The following is an 18,452-nucleotide window of genomic DNA, read 5'->3' as shown; positions in this document are numbered from 1 at the left end:
GTGAGTTTAGAGATCACTGGGAGGGCAGATTGGTTACCTCTATGACTCCACTTATAAGAGGCTTACCATTGTATAACCTCTTACTAGTTTCTCCTTTATTTGTCTTGCAGAAGGCATTAGGTATTAGTATTTAGGTGAAAAAGTGTCTGCCAAAGACATGAGGGAGAAGATATTGAGAGGCTAGTGAGTAACATAAAAGAATTTATAGGGGAACCAGTCTGTATTCCCAGTGAGGGAACACAGAAGCTGAATAAATGCATCCATGTTTTCAAGTAGATAATAATTGGTCTGATTTCCATTTAAATGTTAGTTATTACATAAAATTTTATCTAAATTGAGCCCTCAAAATATGTTTTCTTTTATTCTCTGTGAAGGTTCCAGTCCATTGGATCAAGTTCATTCTTTATCCAATGAGCCTGTATTTGAAAAAAGTGAAACAGAAATTTTCACTTGTGGCACAGCATTGAATCAAACCATTGAGAGCAGTCCATCCTTTGCTGCAGTACATCATAGTGAGGAAGGTAGGGCGACCCTAGGAAGCAGTGCGAATCTTCATAATCACTCTGAGGGAGAGTATACTCCAGGAGCTTGTATTGCTTCAAGTGTCCAAAATGGAATTGCGTTGGTTCATACTGACTCTTATGATCCAGCTGGCAAACATGGAGAAGATAATGACCATCATCAACTTTCTGCAGAAGTTGTGCAAGGTGGTAGATATCAGGAATCATTAGGCAATACGATACTTGAGATGGAAAATGGAGAAGCAGAGGCAAACACTGGTATTTCACCACCAGTTCCATCATTTAACTGTGAAATAAGAGATGAATTTGAAGAGTTAGATCCAGTACCTTTGGTGAAAAGTCCTACTGGTGATACTGAGTTTGTCCATCAGAACGGCCAGGAATTTCAGAGCTCTTCTCAAGATGAAGTTACTAGAAAGAAACAACAAAATAATATTAGCCGGGAAACGCAGACAGAAAATTCAACTGAAGATGCAGCCTGTGTTCCAGAGCATATTTGTAGTGAACAAAATGCCAGTGATAGGGACAGCAACCGTGGAAGTTCTCCTGAACAGGTAGTGAGGCCAAAAGTTAGAAAACTGATAAGTTCAAGCCAGGTGGACCAAGAAACAGGTTTTAATAGGCATGAGGCTAAACAAAGAAGTGTTCAGAGATGGAGGGAGGCTTTGGAAGTTGAGGAATGTGGCTCAGATGACCCCTTAATAAAATGTGAAGAATATGATGGAGAGCATGACTGTATGTTCTTGGATCCACTTTACTCAAGAGTTGCCCAAAGGGAAAGAGAAGATAACCAAAGAGCAGCAAAAAGTGGAGCCAGAGCAGGAAGGCCAAAAGTTGTGGATAGTACCTTTTGGAATGGCTGTGGAGATTATTACCAACTCTATGACAAAGATGAAGATAGGTAAGGTATTATGCAGTACTTTATAAGATTGTGTAGTGAGCAAAGTGGTTTATTTCTAGTACCATGATGTTTAATGGATGGGCTGTCTCCTATGATCAGGGAATTAGATATTTTGACTTACCAGATATTCTTATTTACTGAGCATTAATCATACTATTGGTTAGAGATTTTCACAGAGACTTTTAGAGGCATTTTATTTATAGAAATACTAAGTTCAGATAATGATTATTAATTATTATAAAAGTATAGAGATGCCAGTTATTGCAATTCATGGTATTTCAATTAATGAACTTCAAGGTAAGCATTTGTTGTATTACCAAAAGCAAAAAAAAACTTTATAAGCCAGTTTGGGTTTAAAAAGTGATTGAAATCACAGAAATTACAGATTAGTAATATATCACATTAACTTTGCTAATGGTTATTTATGTCGCTTGTTTTTCTCATTATCTGTTCTTCCTATTGCTCTTCCCATCACTAAGTTTATTTTTTACTTATTTTTACTTAGTATTTAGTTCTAGTTAACAACTTTGTGTAGTAGATACTATTTTCCCCATCATTTGTAAATGAGGAAACTGAGGCACAGAGAGCTGACTAACTTCCTAAGATAACAAAGCAACCGGAATTTGAGTACATATTTAACTACTAACTCCAGAGCCTGCGTTCTTCACTGTGTTGTTTTCGACAGAACATATATCTTTTCTTGTAATGAGCATTTTAATTTCTCTTACAAACATAGATTCTTTTTTTCCAAATCATAAGACAACAGAAAGAAGCAAGAAATGAAGAACCTATTTGTACAACTACTGAATTTCCATTACCCTAGAGACTAAACTTACATGGGTCTTTTGAAGCTAGTTGCAGCTTTGACAGTGCTTGATTACAGTGCAATTGTAAGATTTTATTAACTAAATAGAAATTTTTTAAAAACTAGAAAGTACTATAAAGGAAAAAGTTTTCCATTTTGAATGTGAATGCAGTTTGTTTTTATTATGTCATAAAATAGTAAACATTTGATTTTCTCTGAGCATATGAGTTAACCTATTATAGTATGTATAACTTATTTTCGAAAACAACTGAAATATAATTTGTACTGCTGTCTTAAAATGTATAAACTTTAAGGTTAGCAGATAATTTTTTGTATGATCTGCTGTTTCAAGCTAAGGGTGAAGTTTTTTTTTTTCAGTGTAAATTTATAATCTTTTATCCAAAATCCACCAAGTTCTAAAGACAGAAATTAGCCACAAAAGCCTGACATGTTGCTAACTTCTTTGATAGCAGATCTGGATCTGAACTAAAATGAGACTGTTTTGTCAAGTATTTATACAGTTTGCTGCAGAAATGGGAATATAAATATTTTTGATTACTGTGTACGGCCTGGACCTCATTGGGGGTGATTAAGCAGCATTAAATCTGGGGGGAAAATAACTAAATTCCAAACCATAGTTAGTGCTAAGATTTTTGGATTAGATTGTGAACCCCTAGTATTGTACCTCTAAGTTACTATTAAAAGAAAAAAACAGGCCAGATGCAGTGGCCCACTCCTATAATCACAGCGCTTTGGAGAGGCTAAGGCAGGAAGATCACTTGAGCCCAGGAGTTTGAGACCAGCCTGGGCAACATAGCAAAATGCCTTCTCTACAAATGAAAAGAAGAGAAAAGCTTACAGTCTTTGATAATTTATCTTTTTAAAAGTATAAAGTAGTGTATTTCTTTCCCAGTTATATTTTTGCTTCTTTTAAGAAAATTATTTAACTTGCCGATGTTTTTGCTGCTGGTGACATGTTAGTAAAAATACAAACCTCTTACTTTTTGCTTGCTTTTTATATTTGGGTCTAATGTCATGTAATAAGGTTGATGAACTCTTTATAGTATTTGCCAAATCCAAGAGAAAGGGTAGTTTTCTTGGCTCCTGGTTTTCAAATTGATTTTTTTTTTTTTTTGCCAGTGGTATAAGTTTTCTTTGCCTAAAAGAACTCCGGACTTGTAATGGTTATAAGGTGTTAGTTGTCGGTAATTTTTGTTATTTTTATTTGTAATTTTTTTCTTAAGTGAGATGTCAATATTCTGAACAATGATAGTTGTTTTTCTTTTAAGTTTTTGGGAAAACTTATAGTTAATACAAACCTTTTCCTTTCAATTTGTTAGTAATATATTGACTTACTGAGCTTGTAGTTGAGGTATGCCAAAATGAGAAACTACCTTAGGATCATTCTTTAAGACACATTGAAATGCTAAAAACAATTAGGGTTTTGTTTTTGATTTTAAGAATCACAGAATATGTTCCAAAGGATAATGCTTCTACCTAGGACTATACTTATATTAGCATCTATGAGCATGAAGCTACATTATGAGACCTTATTTCAGTAGTTTGCACAATTTTGATGAGAAATTCTGTTTCTGTGCTACTGTTTCCTGTTCCTCTACCCTAACTTCCTGCAAAGTATTATAGCTGTCAGTGTGCTGTTTTAATATGGTGCCAGTGCAAGGTTGAAATCTAGTAGCTGTACACTCCTACTTGGTTTCTTTTTGCCCTTGTTCATCTACCTCATGTTTTACTGTCGTCCTATTCTGTTCTGATATTAGCAGATTAGAGAAATGAGGAAATGGTGACTTGACTCGTCTGAGTTTTTTGATGGAGAGTATAAAGAGTTTCTGCTTAATTTGAGTTTGTGAGGTATTTTTGAGTTTGCTTTGTAAAAACTTAAAGGTGATAGATGTGAAAAATATTTTGTCATTTTTACATTAGCTACAAATGGGACTCTTATCAAGAACATACCTAAAATTTATTGTGACATTTTTAGATGAAGGATCTTTGGCTACTTATTAAAAATAGGGATTGTATATTATTTATGAGTAGAAAAAATATTTTAATGAATGCATCATCACCTTCTTCCCTGGAATTTCTAAATGATCATTAATCACGTGTGAAACATTACATTCTATGGAATAAGCATTGCAGCTGGTAGCATTGCTCTGAGCTGTTTTACGGGAACTGAGCACCACCTTATTAAATTAGAACTGCAAGGAAAATTTTAATAGGCAGCATATAATTACCAAGCTTGGAATTAGACCAAAGAGCTAAGGTTAATACCCTGCTCTTTTGAAATACACCCTGAGAACTTGTTGGAGGACAAGATCTTGAGTTTAAAGAAGTCCTTCAGCAGTAGTAGCACATCTTAACCTTGGGCCTAACTGTTCTGAGGAGAGGCATGCCATCTACTGACCATTTATTATAGCACTTGAGGTTTCTCTCAGAGTTTTTGTGTCCCTAATATTTAATTTTGTTTAAAAGGTAAAAAAGCCTTACTTCAGGACTTTTTTTTAAAAAATATATTGTTGGGAGAATAAAGTGACTATAAGCCATTTAGTTTATTTCGATTTGTTATATTAAAAAAGAATTTATTGCAAGCCTCTTAAGTGCCAGGCTTTGTTTCAGGTTCTCTGTGAAGGCAAATAAAACAATGGCCCCTTTTCTTGCAGTATTCACCAACCTTATGAAGAATACAAAATATACATAGAGGCTGAATTATCTCCTTTCCTATTCTATATAGATTATCTGAGAGCCATGAAGAAAGAGTACACTCAACATTCTGGTGCAACCCCAACAATAAAACATCTACATGCAGCCAAAGCAAAGATCTTAAAGCACATGCTCTTACATTTTAAACAACCTTTTTTTTCTTGTTTTCAAGAAGGATACATGGGTTGGTTCCTTAGATCTACTATGAAGTTCATGTGATTAAAATATCCTAATGTTAAAGAAAGGGACCAGAACGTGGTAAAAAGCAGGCATAGTTCAAAAATCACAGCAATCTGGGCCTTAATGAAATTAAATAGGCTTATATTTTGAACATACTCCATTTGTATCACTGTATTACACCACAGTTCAATGTTAATAGTGGTGAAATGTCCCAAAATTCTTAGATTATGTCAGATAACAAAATTATCTAAAATTTTACTATTTCTAGGCTTCTGTAGTTGAAGTTCTTATGGATGTGATAAATGCCAAAAAAACAAAAACAAAAATAAACCACATACATACAACCAGTTCCTTGAGGAGTTAGGGAATGAGAGATTGCTTTTGGTTGGTTTTATGCTTCTATATCTTATTTCTACCTAGGATTTGTACATAAATTATTTTGTCTATAAATCACATATAATTTCATTTTGTATATGAGGGAAGTTTTTTTTTTTTTTTGGTTCACAATTGAATGTGTAAAGAGTATAACATAGTTGTCTGCTTTTTGAAAATAACTCTAAATGCTGACAGGGGACAATACCAGTGAAGTATCATATGAAGATCAAAGTGGTACTTAATTTAGTTTTTACTTTGAACATTTAAAAATGCTTAACTCATCTGTTTTTTAAAATCAAGAACAAATGGATCTTCACTATTCAATGATTTGTCTTATTTGTGACCTGTTTATTCTGTTGCTCACTTCTCCTTAAAAAGTTATTTTTAAGTCTTTTCTCTTTTTTAGTTCAATGTACTCTTGTCACTCTTGGTGAATAACTTTGTTTCTTGTTTACCTGTAGATATTGAAATAATTAAATGTGAATTTTGTTTTTTTCTTCATATTAGAACACTTTAATATCTATTTCTAATTCTTCAACAAAGAGAGATATCTCTTCTCATTCTGTGTCTATATTCATTTCTGATACTTTAATTATTCTTATTCTTAGGTTGCATCCCTCTCTGTTCAACCCTGAATTTTTCTAAATCTTGAGGAAAACCTTCACTTGATCTTGCTCCCTTTGTCTGTCATTTACTTGCCTGTTTATTTTCTTTTCCACTACTGAATTTTAAGAAAAAATGTTCCATACCCACTGCCTCTATTCTGTCACTTTCTGCTCTTCTTAACTGCCTTGAAATCCAGTTGCTAGTATTATTTCTATATTCCTGAATGTCAACATTGGCCTCCTAATTTCCATATTCATTTGTCTTTTCTCAGTACCCATTATCCTTGACTTTTCTGTTACTATTCAGGCTGTTTACTTCTACTTCTCCACAGTTTCTCTTGTATTGACCTATGTTGGTTTCTTCTTTTCTGCTTCTTCTTTGGTTCCATGGGGTCTGCAATCTTTTTCTTAAAAAGTGGCTACACAGTAAATACTTTAGGGTTTGTGGGCCAAAAGCAAAATGGAGTATATTATATTGGAACTTACCTAGCCATTTGAAAATGCAAAAAACATTTTTATTTTCTAGATGATTAAAAAATGATCAGGAGGTCTGATTTGGCTGATGGGCTAGCGTGTAATTTTCTGGCCTCTGGTCTGGTGTAAGGACGACTGAAGTTCATTGATTGACCAGAAGACTGATATTGTCACTAAATGTAGACAAAACAGAGGATACAGAGGAAAATAGTGGTGTGCTCGTAGGAAATCCAATTGAAATGTCTAAGCTGATGGGCTACCGCCTTCATTAAATGTTCACCGTTTCCCAAAAGTTGTGCTAAACATCTTATTTGCAGTATTCATTTAAACTTCAGTGTAGACCTGATAAGTAAATATTAATATCCTCATTTTGCGGATGAGGAAAAGTGTGGTTAGAGAAGTTCATTGCCTAAGCTTTCATTACTAGTAAATATCTGAGCCAGGATCCTAACCCAAATTTCTTACTTCAAAGTTTGCCTTTACATGGTGTTCTACCTCCAGAGGTAAGAAAAAGACAGTTGTGGATGGAACTTTCATCTGATATTAAATAAAGTACTTTGGTTCTTTAATAAATCACCCATGGTAGATTTTTTGTTTTTTGTTTTTTTGGAGTTGGAGTCTCACTCTGTCGCCCAGACTGGAGTACAGTGGCCGCTCCCAGCCACTGCAGCCTCAACCTGCTGGGCTCTGGTGATCCTTCCGCCTCAGCCTTCTGAGTAGCCGGAATTACAGGCATGCGCTACCACGTCCGGCTGATTTTTTGATTTATTGTAGAGATGAAGTCTCGCTGCCCAGGTGGGACTCAAACCCGCGGGCTCAAGCAATCCACTCACCTCAGCCTCCCAAAGGCACGGGATTACAGGCTGAGCCACCAAGCCCGGCGGTAGATTTTTTTGTTCTGTTTCCTTGGGAGTAGAAAATCTTAGTCATAGTTGCACAGTCTCCTCAGACTAGTATTCTGAACCAGTGTAGACTTGTAGAGCTATAAATTAGTAATAGACATTAAGTGTGAAGATTGTCAATAGATTGTATTCATAATGAAATATTAATAGAAAATGTTCATATATTACTTTTAATCACTCATATCACAAATGTGTATTAATTTGTGGAACATACTTGAAAATATTCACTGTTGGCCCCTTCCAGATAAACTAATATCACTAAGCATTTTTTATTTAAATTGCAGCCTTTAGTATAACTTTCTAAGACCTTATGAGTACCTCACTATTTAGGCTCCTTGGAAACTGCTGATAAGTTATTAAAGAAGCTGTGTTTTTGTACTTAGGAAAAATAACTGCAAGGTTAAAGAAGTAGCTGTACTATAGTGAGTTGCACTGAGTAAACAAGAAGTCTAGTTCATGAAATAATTGAAAAACAAAGAAGCAATTTTATGCATTTCTTAAAAAAAATAGAGTCCTATCTGGTCCTGAAAAGGGGAAAAAAGGTGAAGTATTTAAATTATGAAGACATTCTTGTTGGCGAGAGGAATGGTTGTGGTGCAGTTTACACTTTGGAAAGAGTGTTTGGAATAGAACGCTCATTCAAGGACATTTGGATGCAAGAATGTGCTGGGATCAGGTTGTGGTAAATCATAAACGCTATTCAAATGCATTTAACTTTTAATTTATTCTGTAGGCCCTTATTTCCAAAGCGGGTGAAATATATTAAGTGGTATATAGACAAGTGTTTTTAATTTTAATCATTATGTATTTTAATGGAATTTAAGAAAATATAACTAACACATCAAATGTGACTTAATGGCTGCTGCTTATTCTAACTAAATTTATTAGTTTTTTAAAAGTTATTTAAAAAAGATTTGCTAACAGTTGTTGATGGCTTATTATTTATCAGACACTGTTACAATATTGTATATATACAAATTCATTTACTCCTGACATGGACTCAATGAATACTATTGTATTCTCCTGAAATGTGAGGCTCTCATGGTGCAGAGAGGTTTTCATAGCTAATAAGTTGTGGGTTCAACTTCAGGCATGCTGACTTCAGGACCTGTTTTCTCAACTTTTGTACCATCTACACAGAGTTAATATACAACCATAGTAACAGTTTTGTGAGTGATAGGCAAATGGCTTAAATTTCTGAAATGCTGCATTACAAAAAAAGAACTGTTGAAGGTTTTTGGTGTAATACAGTAATGTACTACTTAATAGAAATTGAAGTCATGGTGATATTCAGAATGCATTTTTTTTAGGTGAGTTGAGGGAGTCGGATTAAATTTATATTAATTATATAATTAACAATTATGTCTAGTTTGAAGAAAAGCATTTAAACCAGGGTTTTGTTTTGTTTTTTAGGAGAAACAGAGAAAAAGGAGCTAGGATATAGCAGCCATTGTGCAGAGAAAGAATGGAAAGTAAGAAAGGACTTAAATGTAGGAAATTTATAGAGTCAAAAAATAAATGATTTCCAGAATGAGAGCATAGTAATACCATTAGAAGATAAAAAATTGAGAAAGGAACTCATCTAGCTGATGAATTTTATAATAAAACATAACTCTTGAAAAGGAGGGTGAAAAATCTAAAAATGCTCTGTAGGCAGTTGGTGATTATGAAATCTTAATATGGTGGTTAAGGGTGGAATATATGTTTAAAATTTGTCTCCTGAGCATTGAGGCTTATGTATAATAAGCAATAATGATATGAGCCTGGAGTCTGCAAACTTTTTTATAACGGGGCAGGTGGTAAGTATTTTAGGCTTTGCTGACCTATGCAAAATTAAATGTAAAAAGACCATTTTTAGCTTACAGATCATTAAAAAAATAGGCAGCAGGGCCAGGTTTGGTCAAAAGCCTATAGTTTGCCAATCCCTGACATAGGCTTTTTAAAATAGATTGAGCCGGACTCGGTGGCTCAGCCTATAATCCTGCGCCTTTGGGAGGCTGAGGTGAGTGGATTGCCTGAGCCCGCGGTTCGAGACCCACCTGGGCAGCAAGACCTCATCTCTACAGTAAATCAAAAAATCAGCCGGGCGTGGTAGCGCATGCCTGTAATTCCGGCTACTCAGAAGGCTGAGGCGGAAGGATCGCCGGAGCCCAGCAGGGGAGGCTGCGGTGGCCGGGAGCGGCCACTGCACTCCAGTCTGGACGACCAAGTGAGACTCCAACTCAAAAAAATAAAATAAAATAAAATAGATTGACTACTGAACACAAACACTCTTCTGTGTTAAAATTTAGATATTTCATCAGTTATTTCATTAATCTGGAATAGTAAAGTTTCATGTGTTATCTCTCTGGACAGGATCATACTGTGACTGAAATGTTAAAAAAATTAGGTCTTTTATCTAAGTATGTTAAAAAAATGACCACAAATTTATATGAAAAGTTTCCCTAATTGTTAAAGACATATCAAAATAGGAGTTGGTAATTAAGTTTTAGACTTGAGAAGTTTCTTAGTTGGGGAAACTTAGCCCAATAAGCTCTTTTTAAATGATTTCCTCCTGTGTTAGATTTTGATACTTATAGAGGTCTAGATACAGCTTATTTTAGATTATTCTTAGGGTCACAAATAATTCTTCAAAATACAAGCAACTTTGGATCATACCTAGCTGAAAGAATACCATTTAGTTACTGTTCCTGGACTGTATTGCATTCTTTCTTAAGGGTTTGTGCCCTGCTGCCCAGTATTTACTGAAAATTGGCAGATGATTTTATGTGTTTGCTTCTATTAAATCTCTCAGAGCTCAGATTAGTGCTGCTGTTTGTTTATAGCATATTGATTTCCTGAGTTCACCTAACAGGAGAAACTCACTAACTAGATATTATGACATAATAATCTTCATTAAGAAAATGTAATTTCCTACCAATTATCACTTCTTTTCAAAAACCGTAAATTAAAATTTGTTATTTTTTGATTTCCCTAAAGTCAGATGAACAAATGGAAATCTTTACGGAGATTCTTAACAAGAGTAGTTGATATGGTTGGAAAAGGCATTTAACATTTATAAGTAATATTGATAAGTAATATTTTACTTATCAACACTGATAAGTAATATTTTCAACATTAACAAGGTTAACATTTTAGCCTTTGATAGTGTAAGATGATTAACTCTTTAAAAACTAAGACTAGTTCAGTATAATAAAAATTAACTTTCTGTGGTTCTTTATTCTGTTTATTGTACTTTTTTGTTTCATTATCTAACTATTCTCTTGAACTGAAGTTTATTTTGTGTTCACCGTCCTACCTAAGAATTTCCATAAAGTTTTGTAGTGTTTTTATGAATGTGAATATCCCTAATTTTAAAAGTTTCTTTTGTGTGTGGGAAAGGAAGGAAAAGACCGTTAAACTTTTACTACATGGTAATAGAGGAAACTTATTCATAGAGAATATGTTATTTGTTGTCAATCTGTAAATAGAAAGTTGTTTTAGTTGGGTTAGGTGAGTGATAAATCTGTCATTATTTATTCCAGATAGCATTTAAGATTACTAAATTGTATTTAGATGTAGTCTAAAATATGACAAGCTTATACGTAGTTATATTCTTTAGTGAAAGAAAAAATAAAGTGATATATTCCATAATTTGCCATATATCATAGTCTTTTGAAAGTGTTACATTCTGCTGCATCTGTTTATTTCTGTATGTATTTTTTTAAATAGTTAAAAGGTTGAATTAGCACCTAACGAAACATGTGTGGCATGACTCCAGCAGTCTGCTGTGATGCCTGGTTAACACACCAAATGATAAAAATAACCAAACAAATAATAATGGTTTATTTTATTTCTGTTCTGATTTGTAGTTCAGAATGCAGTGATGGGGAATGGTCTGCTTCTTTGCCGCACCGATTTTCTGGTACAGAAAAAGATCAGTCCTCAAGTGATGAAAGCTGGGAGACCCTGCCAGGAAAAGATGAGAATGAACCAGAGCTACGGAGTGATAGCAGTGGCCCTGAAGAGGAAAACCAAGAATTATCTCTTCAAGAAGGGTATGTTTAGCAGGGAGATTTATTTTATTTTTATGTATATTGTACAACAATGGTATACATTACATTCAAATGTTGGATATGCTGCTAATTGCGTTTATAAACCTTATGTAGGACCAATAGAACCTACTGATTTTTTTTCGTTTTGTTTTTAGTATTTTAAAAAGAAAAATTAAATGGAAAATACTGGTAATAAATGCTTCCACTTTATGAAGAAAACTTAGACGCATAAAAGGCTTGGTTAAGTTAGGATTGAGTGAATTGGAGCTGCCATTGCTATACAGTGGAGGTAATGGCAAGGGGGAAAGGCAACCTCAAGAGGGAAGTTAGTGATTTATTCACAGAAATGGAGACAGTTGCAAAAGTTGAAGTTTTCATATTCTTGTCTACTTGCATTGAATAATATTTCCAGAACATCGGTAATTGATGGTAAACATTTTTGTCTTTTCCTCACTTTCATAGGAATGCTCTAATACAAGGGTTATCAAATTTATACTGTGAAAGATCAGATAATTATTATTTTCAACTTTGTGTCCAGTCTGTGATTGCTGCTCAGTCTCCTCTTGTAGTGTAAAAGTAGCCATAGACAATAGACGAGTTTGTTTTATGGGCATAATAGATGGGTTTATTTTGTTAATTTCTAGAAAAATGTTTGATGAATTTTGTTAGTCTTTTCAACGTCAATGGAAATGATTTTGTTTTTTCACTTTTGCCCTGGTGATCTGTTGTTAGATTTGTCAATATTTAACTTCGTTTGCTCCTTGCAATAAACCACATATGATCACATAGTCATGGTTTATTGTTTTAACGAGCTACTGGATTCTGTTTGCTAGTATTTTATAGGATTTTTATATTGAGAGCGCTAAATATGAATTGTCTTTAGCTTTTTATTTCAATATCAGTTTGATACTTGTCTTGCTAAAATAAGGTATATACTTCTCTTTTTTTCCCCTGTCCTCTATATTTCTTGCTATTTATTCCTTTAAAGTCTGTTAGTATTCACTTGTGAAACCATCTAGGCTTGTTGTTTCATTGTATGGCATTAAGTTTTTGATAATTTTACCTTTTCTATATGATAACTGGTGGTTCTAATTTTTAGTTTTTCATGGGATCTATTTTGGTAAGTTAGGGATTTTTAGGAAAAAACTGTTTCAGCCTAGACTAATATTAAAACATGTACTTCTCAAAGTGTATACATTTCCAGCCTGAGATTAATTTTATAAGAAAATCTAGGAATAAAATATATAGAAAATCTGTAAAGAAAGAAATTGACAAGTGTTGTTGTTTCTGACAATGGTAGGTTGAGTTGGCATTTTTTCCCTCTATAATATTTTATATTTGATTGCCTTTAATCACTGTTATTTTATTTACTAATTAGTACTAAATGATTCATATATCATTTGTGATAGTAATTATTCAGCAAATATTTATTGAGCATTTACTGTGTGTAAGGCATTGTGCCAGATCTTGGGATTATACCAGTGAACAAGGCAAATAACATTCCTTTATAAAGCTTGCACTGGAGTATGAAAAACAGATAATAACCAAGATACAAACCTGATAAATTATAGACTGCAACAATTGCTGGGAGGGAAATAAAGTAGTAATGTGGTAGAAGGTAACTGATAGGAACCTACATTCGTTAGAATGGTCGCACACCTCTTTGGAATTGACTATTGAACTAAGATACAAAAGATGAGAATTAGTGGTTGAGGAAGAGCTTTACAGACAAAAGGAAAGGCAAGAGCAGAGGTACTGAAACTTGATAATTTAAGTTTTTCAAAATTTGTCTTTTACATTACTGTAATGCCAAATTATAGTTTTATTCTCATATTTTTCTTCATTAGACTTACTCTAGCAGCCTTTTGTGGGGTTTTTGGGCTGAATCTATGAGTATGTACATACTTTAATCTATAGCTATTGCCAAGTTTCTTCATCAAGAACTTGTCTATCTATCTATCTATTTTGAGTAGGAGTCTTACTGTCACCCAGGCTGGAGTGCAGTGGCATGCTGCTCATGGCCACTATAGCCTTAACCTGCTGGGCTCAGACAATCCTTCCACCTCAGCCTTCCAAGTGACTGGAACTACATGTGTGCACTACCACGCCTGGCTGATTTTTTTATTTATTGTAGAGACACAGTCTCACCAAGTTGCTCAGGCTGGTCTCGAACCCCTGAGCTCAGGCAATCCTCTCACCTCGGCCTCCCAAAGTGCTGGGATTACAGGCATGAGCCACCGTGCCCAGTCTCCAAGAACTTATATTAATTACTTTCGTACCAATACTGTATGAATACCTTTCTTCGAAGCTTTACCAGCAGTGTATTAAGAATTTTTTACATGTAGAATTTTTTAAATGTAGTTGAAACATTTTAATGTTATTTTAATTGACATTTTGCTTTTTACAAATGAAGTAAAATGTTTTAAAAAATTTAAGAGCTATTTGAATTTCCTTTTCTGCCAACTAATTATATCCTTAGCCTCTTTCCATTATTTTAATATATGTTAGTCTTTTTTTACTGGTTTGCTTTTACGTTTTAAACTTCTGTTTATTAAGCAAATACCTTTTGTCTCTCTTGTGTTCTGAGTTTTCTCAATTTGAGCATTGTGTCCAAATTTTTGGTGTTTTGACTTTTCCTTAAGTGTTTTCTTTAATGTAAATGTTGAAAATTTCTTAGTCTTTTTGTCCGTGGCTTTAAGATTTTATATCATGCTTAGATTGACACGGATTTTTGTAAGTTTTTCTCCTATGATTCTTGTAGTATTTGTATTTTTAGTGGTGGTGGCTGGGGAACATGTATACGTGCATTTCAAATAATATAAAGCAGAAATTTATTTAAGGGTAAGTAATACGATAAGGATTTAACCTCCCTCCCTCCAGGTGGATACTCCGTTGTCCCAATGCCATTTGACAAGTCCTTTTCCTTCTGTTTTGAAATGCTTCCTATACCTTCTCCTTATTTGCTTGATGTATATCATCAATTTTTTTTTTTTTTGGAGAAAGTAGGATTTATTGAGAGTATAGAAAAGCTCCCAGAGTAGGAGGGAACCTGAGGGGGTTGCCAATATATCATCAATTTGTATGTCCTTGTTCCTGTGAGCTTAGATTCTAGTGGGATTAGACTGACAATAATCAAATAAGAAGATGTTAAATGAAAGTAAGTTTTGTAATTTAAATAAAGCAGAGTGATATGGCAGGCAGTAACTGGAGAGCTGCTTAAACTGAGTAGTCAAGAAAGGCCTCCTTGAGTAGGTGACTTGTAGCCTGATGGGGAATATCAAGAAGGAAGTAGCAGTGTAAAAACATGTTAAGGAGAGAAGATGGCCTCAAGGTGGAAGTGATCTCCGTATGTTGCAAAAGTAGATAGAAGAGTGGGAACATAGAGTGGTGAGAGATGATATTGGATAAGTGGGCCACGCAGAAATCCTGTTTTTCATAGGGATTTGTAGAACAGGTTGAGGAACTTGCATTTTATTTTAACTGTGAAGGAAAACCACTCAAGAAGAGTTTTTTAAAAAAAAATTCAAATTGTCTGGAATGAATTGTTCTTATTTTTCTCATGCAAAAAGAAGAAATAGAAGAGCATAGATAATATGTAAGTCAAGTAAATATGTTCCTGTGTAATTAGGAACCATTTCTATGTACATGCGACTCTAACAAATTTCTTTCCTTTTTAAATAATTGTGCAGTTAAGGAAAGCAGTTTTTTAAAATCATAAAAGTACCAAGAGCTTAGAATTCAAAAACAAAGAATCCACTTGCACTGAATAGAAGTCTTTAAAGACAGTGTTGTGGTATGTTTTAAAATGTTTTTACTTCCTTTAAAATGTTTGTATTAGGGAGCAGACATCCCTGGAAGAGGGAGAAATTCCTTGGTTACAGTACAATGAAGTCAATGAAAGTAGCAGTGATGAGGGAAATGAACCTGCCAATGAATTTGCACAGCCTGAAGCTTTCATGTTGGATGGGAACAATAACTTGGAGGATGACTCCAGTGTGAGTGAAGACTTAGATGTGGACTGGAGGTATGTGGTTAGACATTATTAGCTTGCTTAATTGCTCATTAAGTAGAGTTTGAATATAATTGTAAATTATGAAAATTAAACGTCTCCTAGCCAAGAAGTGTTCTGATTTTCCCATCTGCTAGTCTTCCTCTGCTTCAAAGCTCATTTCAGATGTTACTTCCTACATGGACTCTTTCCTGTTTCCTACAGTTAGTGACCTCCTTCCTTCTTTGACCTTTAGGTCTCTTGAAGCTCACCTGATTTCCAAGTATTTATATGCTTTTTTTGAGTTTTGGATTTCTGACTTAAAATATTGCTTTGTATGATCAGTAGCACTTAGCATTAAACATAAATAAGTTTTTAATGAATAGTTCTTGAAGTACATAAAAGTACTTGAAAAATCAGAATCAGAAGAATAATTTTTCCTTCACTATCTTTCCTTTTCCTTCTCTGAATGTAAAATATGGAAGATATGATTGTACTTTTCCAATCATGTTGAAAACATTAAATTTATGCTGACAATAGTGAGCTTCAAATAAAAGTTGCATGTAAGTGAAGTGGATTGTAGAATTGTTACTTTTTATGATGCAGTATTCATAGTTTAATGTTTTGTTTTGGTTTATAAAATCTTTCAAGTGTGTAGTAGCTCATTGAAGCAGCTAATGATTGAGCTGTAGAAAGAATGTTCTGTTTCCTTTTTGTTACTTTTTCTGGGGGGGGGGGCAGTTTGGTTATAACCCTTGTTTTTTTCTCTGCACAAATATATTTTTAGAAATTTGTCTTGTTTTTCTAGTTAAAAATTCCATTACAGAAAATTTAGAAAAATAAAGATAAAAACTCATTCATATCCCCTAGTTAACTGTGCTGTTTTCTAGAACATACGTTTTTAAGGCCTTCTTTGTGTCTTTGGTTACTCTTTTCTGTTTGTGCTAACTACTTCTTCATACTTCTCCAGATTGTTCCAGATGAGGAACTGAGCATCCTCAAATCCTCCTTACCTTTTCCTATTCTTACTTCCCAGGGGGGAGTAAAATATATGCAGAGCAGACTTTTATCACCATTTTGTAGAAGTAGAAGTGGGATTTCATATCAGCCATGCATTTTATAATTGTAATTTTATCACAGCTATGTATTTTGTAATTCCACCTTAAACATTTTGTTTTCTAAAACCCATTTTTTAGCTTCCCACACATTATGGAAAATCACTATCTTCACCTAGTTCCAGTCTTGCTGATTTTGATACTTCTTTGTTTCCTCCCTCTCTTATGCCTCCCCATTACCTTCTTACTGTACTGCTTGTTAATTTCTGAAGTCTTCTGTGTCCATTATGCAAAATAATCAGAAAGAATCATCTGTTTAGCATCATCTGTGCATGTTGGGAGGCAGTTATGGTTTCGTGTGAGAGATTTTTTTCTGTTGCACATTTTCAAGATTCTGTAAAAATTTTTCATAACTCTTATGAAAAAGCTCCATCTTATGGGTGCACTAAGATTTAATGAATTGTTTACCTTTAGTGTGGTGAGCTGTTTCTGCCACTCCCCCATAAAACTTGTTCTGTGTTTTTGACTATTCCCTTAGTACACATTAATGGAGGTGACATTCCTGAGATATGTGGTGTTTTTCAGGATCTTGATATGTATTTCTAAATAACTTTCAGAAAAGCTTGTTCCACATAAATATTTGAAGGAATGGTGGAAGTCTTTATTGAGTATAATTTTAACTTAAATTTGAAAGCTTGTAGGTTCTAATTCAGTGATGATCTTTCTGACTGGGGCTGATGTATTAAGGTTTTAGAAACCTTACTGATGGTCCCCAAATTTGTAGAGCTTCAAAGTAATTTTTTAAAATATGGAAAGCATTTTAGCATTGATTTTTAACACAGAAATTTTGAAAGTTGCTCTATGTCAGAACCTCATTGTTTGCTTGTGTGGTACTATATTAATTTATATAGCAGTGTCTAAAGGTTGATAATGTGAAAAATGTGGTTTCATTTCATGTTAAGATAGCATGTTATGTTGACAACTAAAAGAAAAACCATGGCAAACAGTGACAATTCTTGTCTCTAAAGTCAACCTTTGGGACATGTCTTTTGTTTTGACATTGCTTAGAAAAAAAGTAAAGCCTTTTGGTTCCTTAATTTAGCTTAAAGGAAAATGGAAAAAGTTCTCTGTCAAGTTTGTTTTGCTTACTTGTTTCAATTGGAGTTGCAGAAGTGTAGCACAATATTCAAGAGTAACTCATAGTTTGGTGTGGTAGAACTAACACAGAGAAATGATGGTTTTCAGATTTAGACATATCCCAACTCTACCAATTATTTATGCTTTGATAATTCCTTAACCTTTTTAGTCTGATAAAACTGTGAGAAATTAATTCTGTGCAGATATAACTATGCTTAATAAGAGAATCTTTTAAACTTTTGTAATAATTCCAGATTTATAGAAAAGCAGCAAAAATAGTACAAAGTATTCCCGTATATCCTTAACTAAGATTCCCCAAATGTTAACATTTAAAAATCACATCTGTGTTATCATTTTCTCTTTCCTTTTTCTCTATATTTATGGTAAAGTTTTGGGGTTTTTTTCCTGGCCTATTTATGAATAAAAGTTGCAGGCATGATGTTCCTTTACCTGTAAATGTTCTAAAATGTGTTTTCTAAAACCTAGAATATTTTCTTATTTAACAAAGTAAAATGGTCATAGTCAGAAAATTAACACAGATACAATTTTATCTAATCTATATACCTTATTCATTGTTCCACCAGTGCCTTCAGAGAAACTTTTTTCTGGTCTAACTAGGACCTTTCATTGCATTTAGCTAGCATGTTTCTTTAATGTCTTTTAATCTAGGCATTTCCTCAGTCTTTGTTTTTCATAACTCTGATGTTTTTGAAAAATACAAACCATTTATTTGGTAGAATGTTCCTTAGGTTATATTTGT

General features: G+C 33.8%; 1 protein-coding gene across 1 annotated transcript in view; it reads left to right on the top strand.

The window, feature by feature from the left end:
- Positions 1-18,452, top strand: part of PJA2 (praja ring finger ubiquitin ligase 2) — a 60,769-nt gene that overhangs the window by 25,033 nt on the left and 17,284 nt on the right. The window contains exons 4-6 of the mRNA XM_008056757.2: positions 375-1,422; positions 11,330-11,515; positions 15,351-15,536. Coding sequence (XP_008054948.1) covers positions 375-1,422; positions 11,330-11,515; positions 15,351-15,536 — 1,420 coding nt within the window. The remainder of the gene's footprint in view (positions 1-374; positions 1,423-11,329; positions 11,516-15,350; positions 15,537-18,452) is intronic.

This window comes from Carlito syrichta, unplaced genomic scaffold (genome assembly GCF_000164805.1).
Source record: "Carlito syrichta isolate Samal-C Ts95f unplaced genomic scaffold, Tarsius_syrichta-2.0.1 Scaffold302457, whole genome shotgun sequence".
Taxonomy (NCBI): domain Eukaryota; kingdom Metazoa; phylum Chordata; class Mammalia; order Primates; family Tarsiidae; genus Carlito; species Carlito syrichta.
Note: the sequence above shows the minus strand (reverse complement) of the source record. Positions and strands in the feature narration are given on the sequence as shown.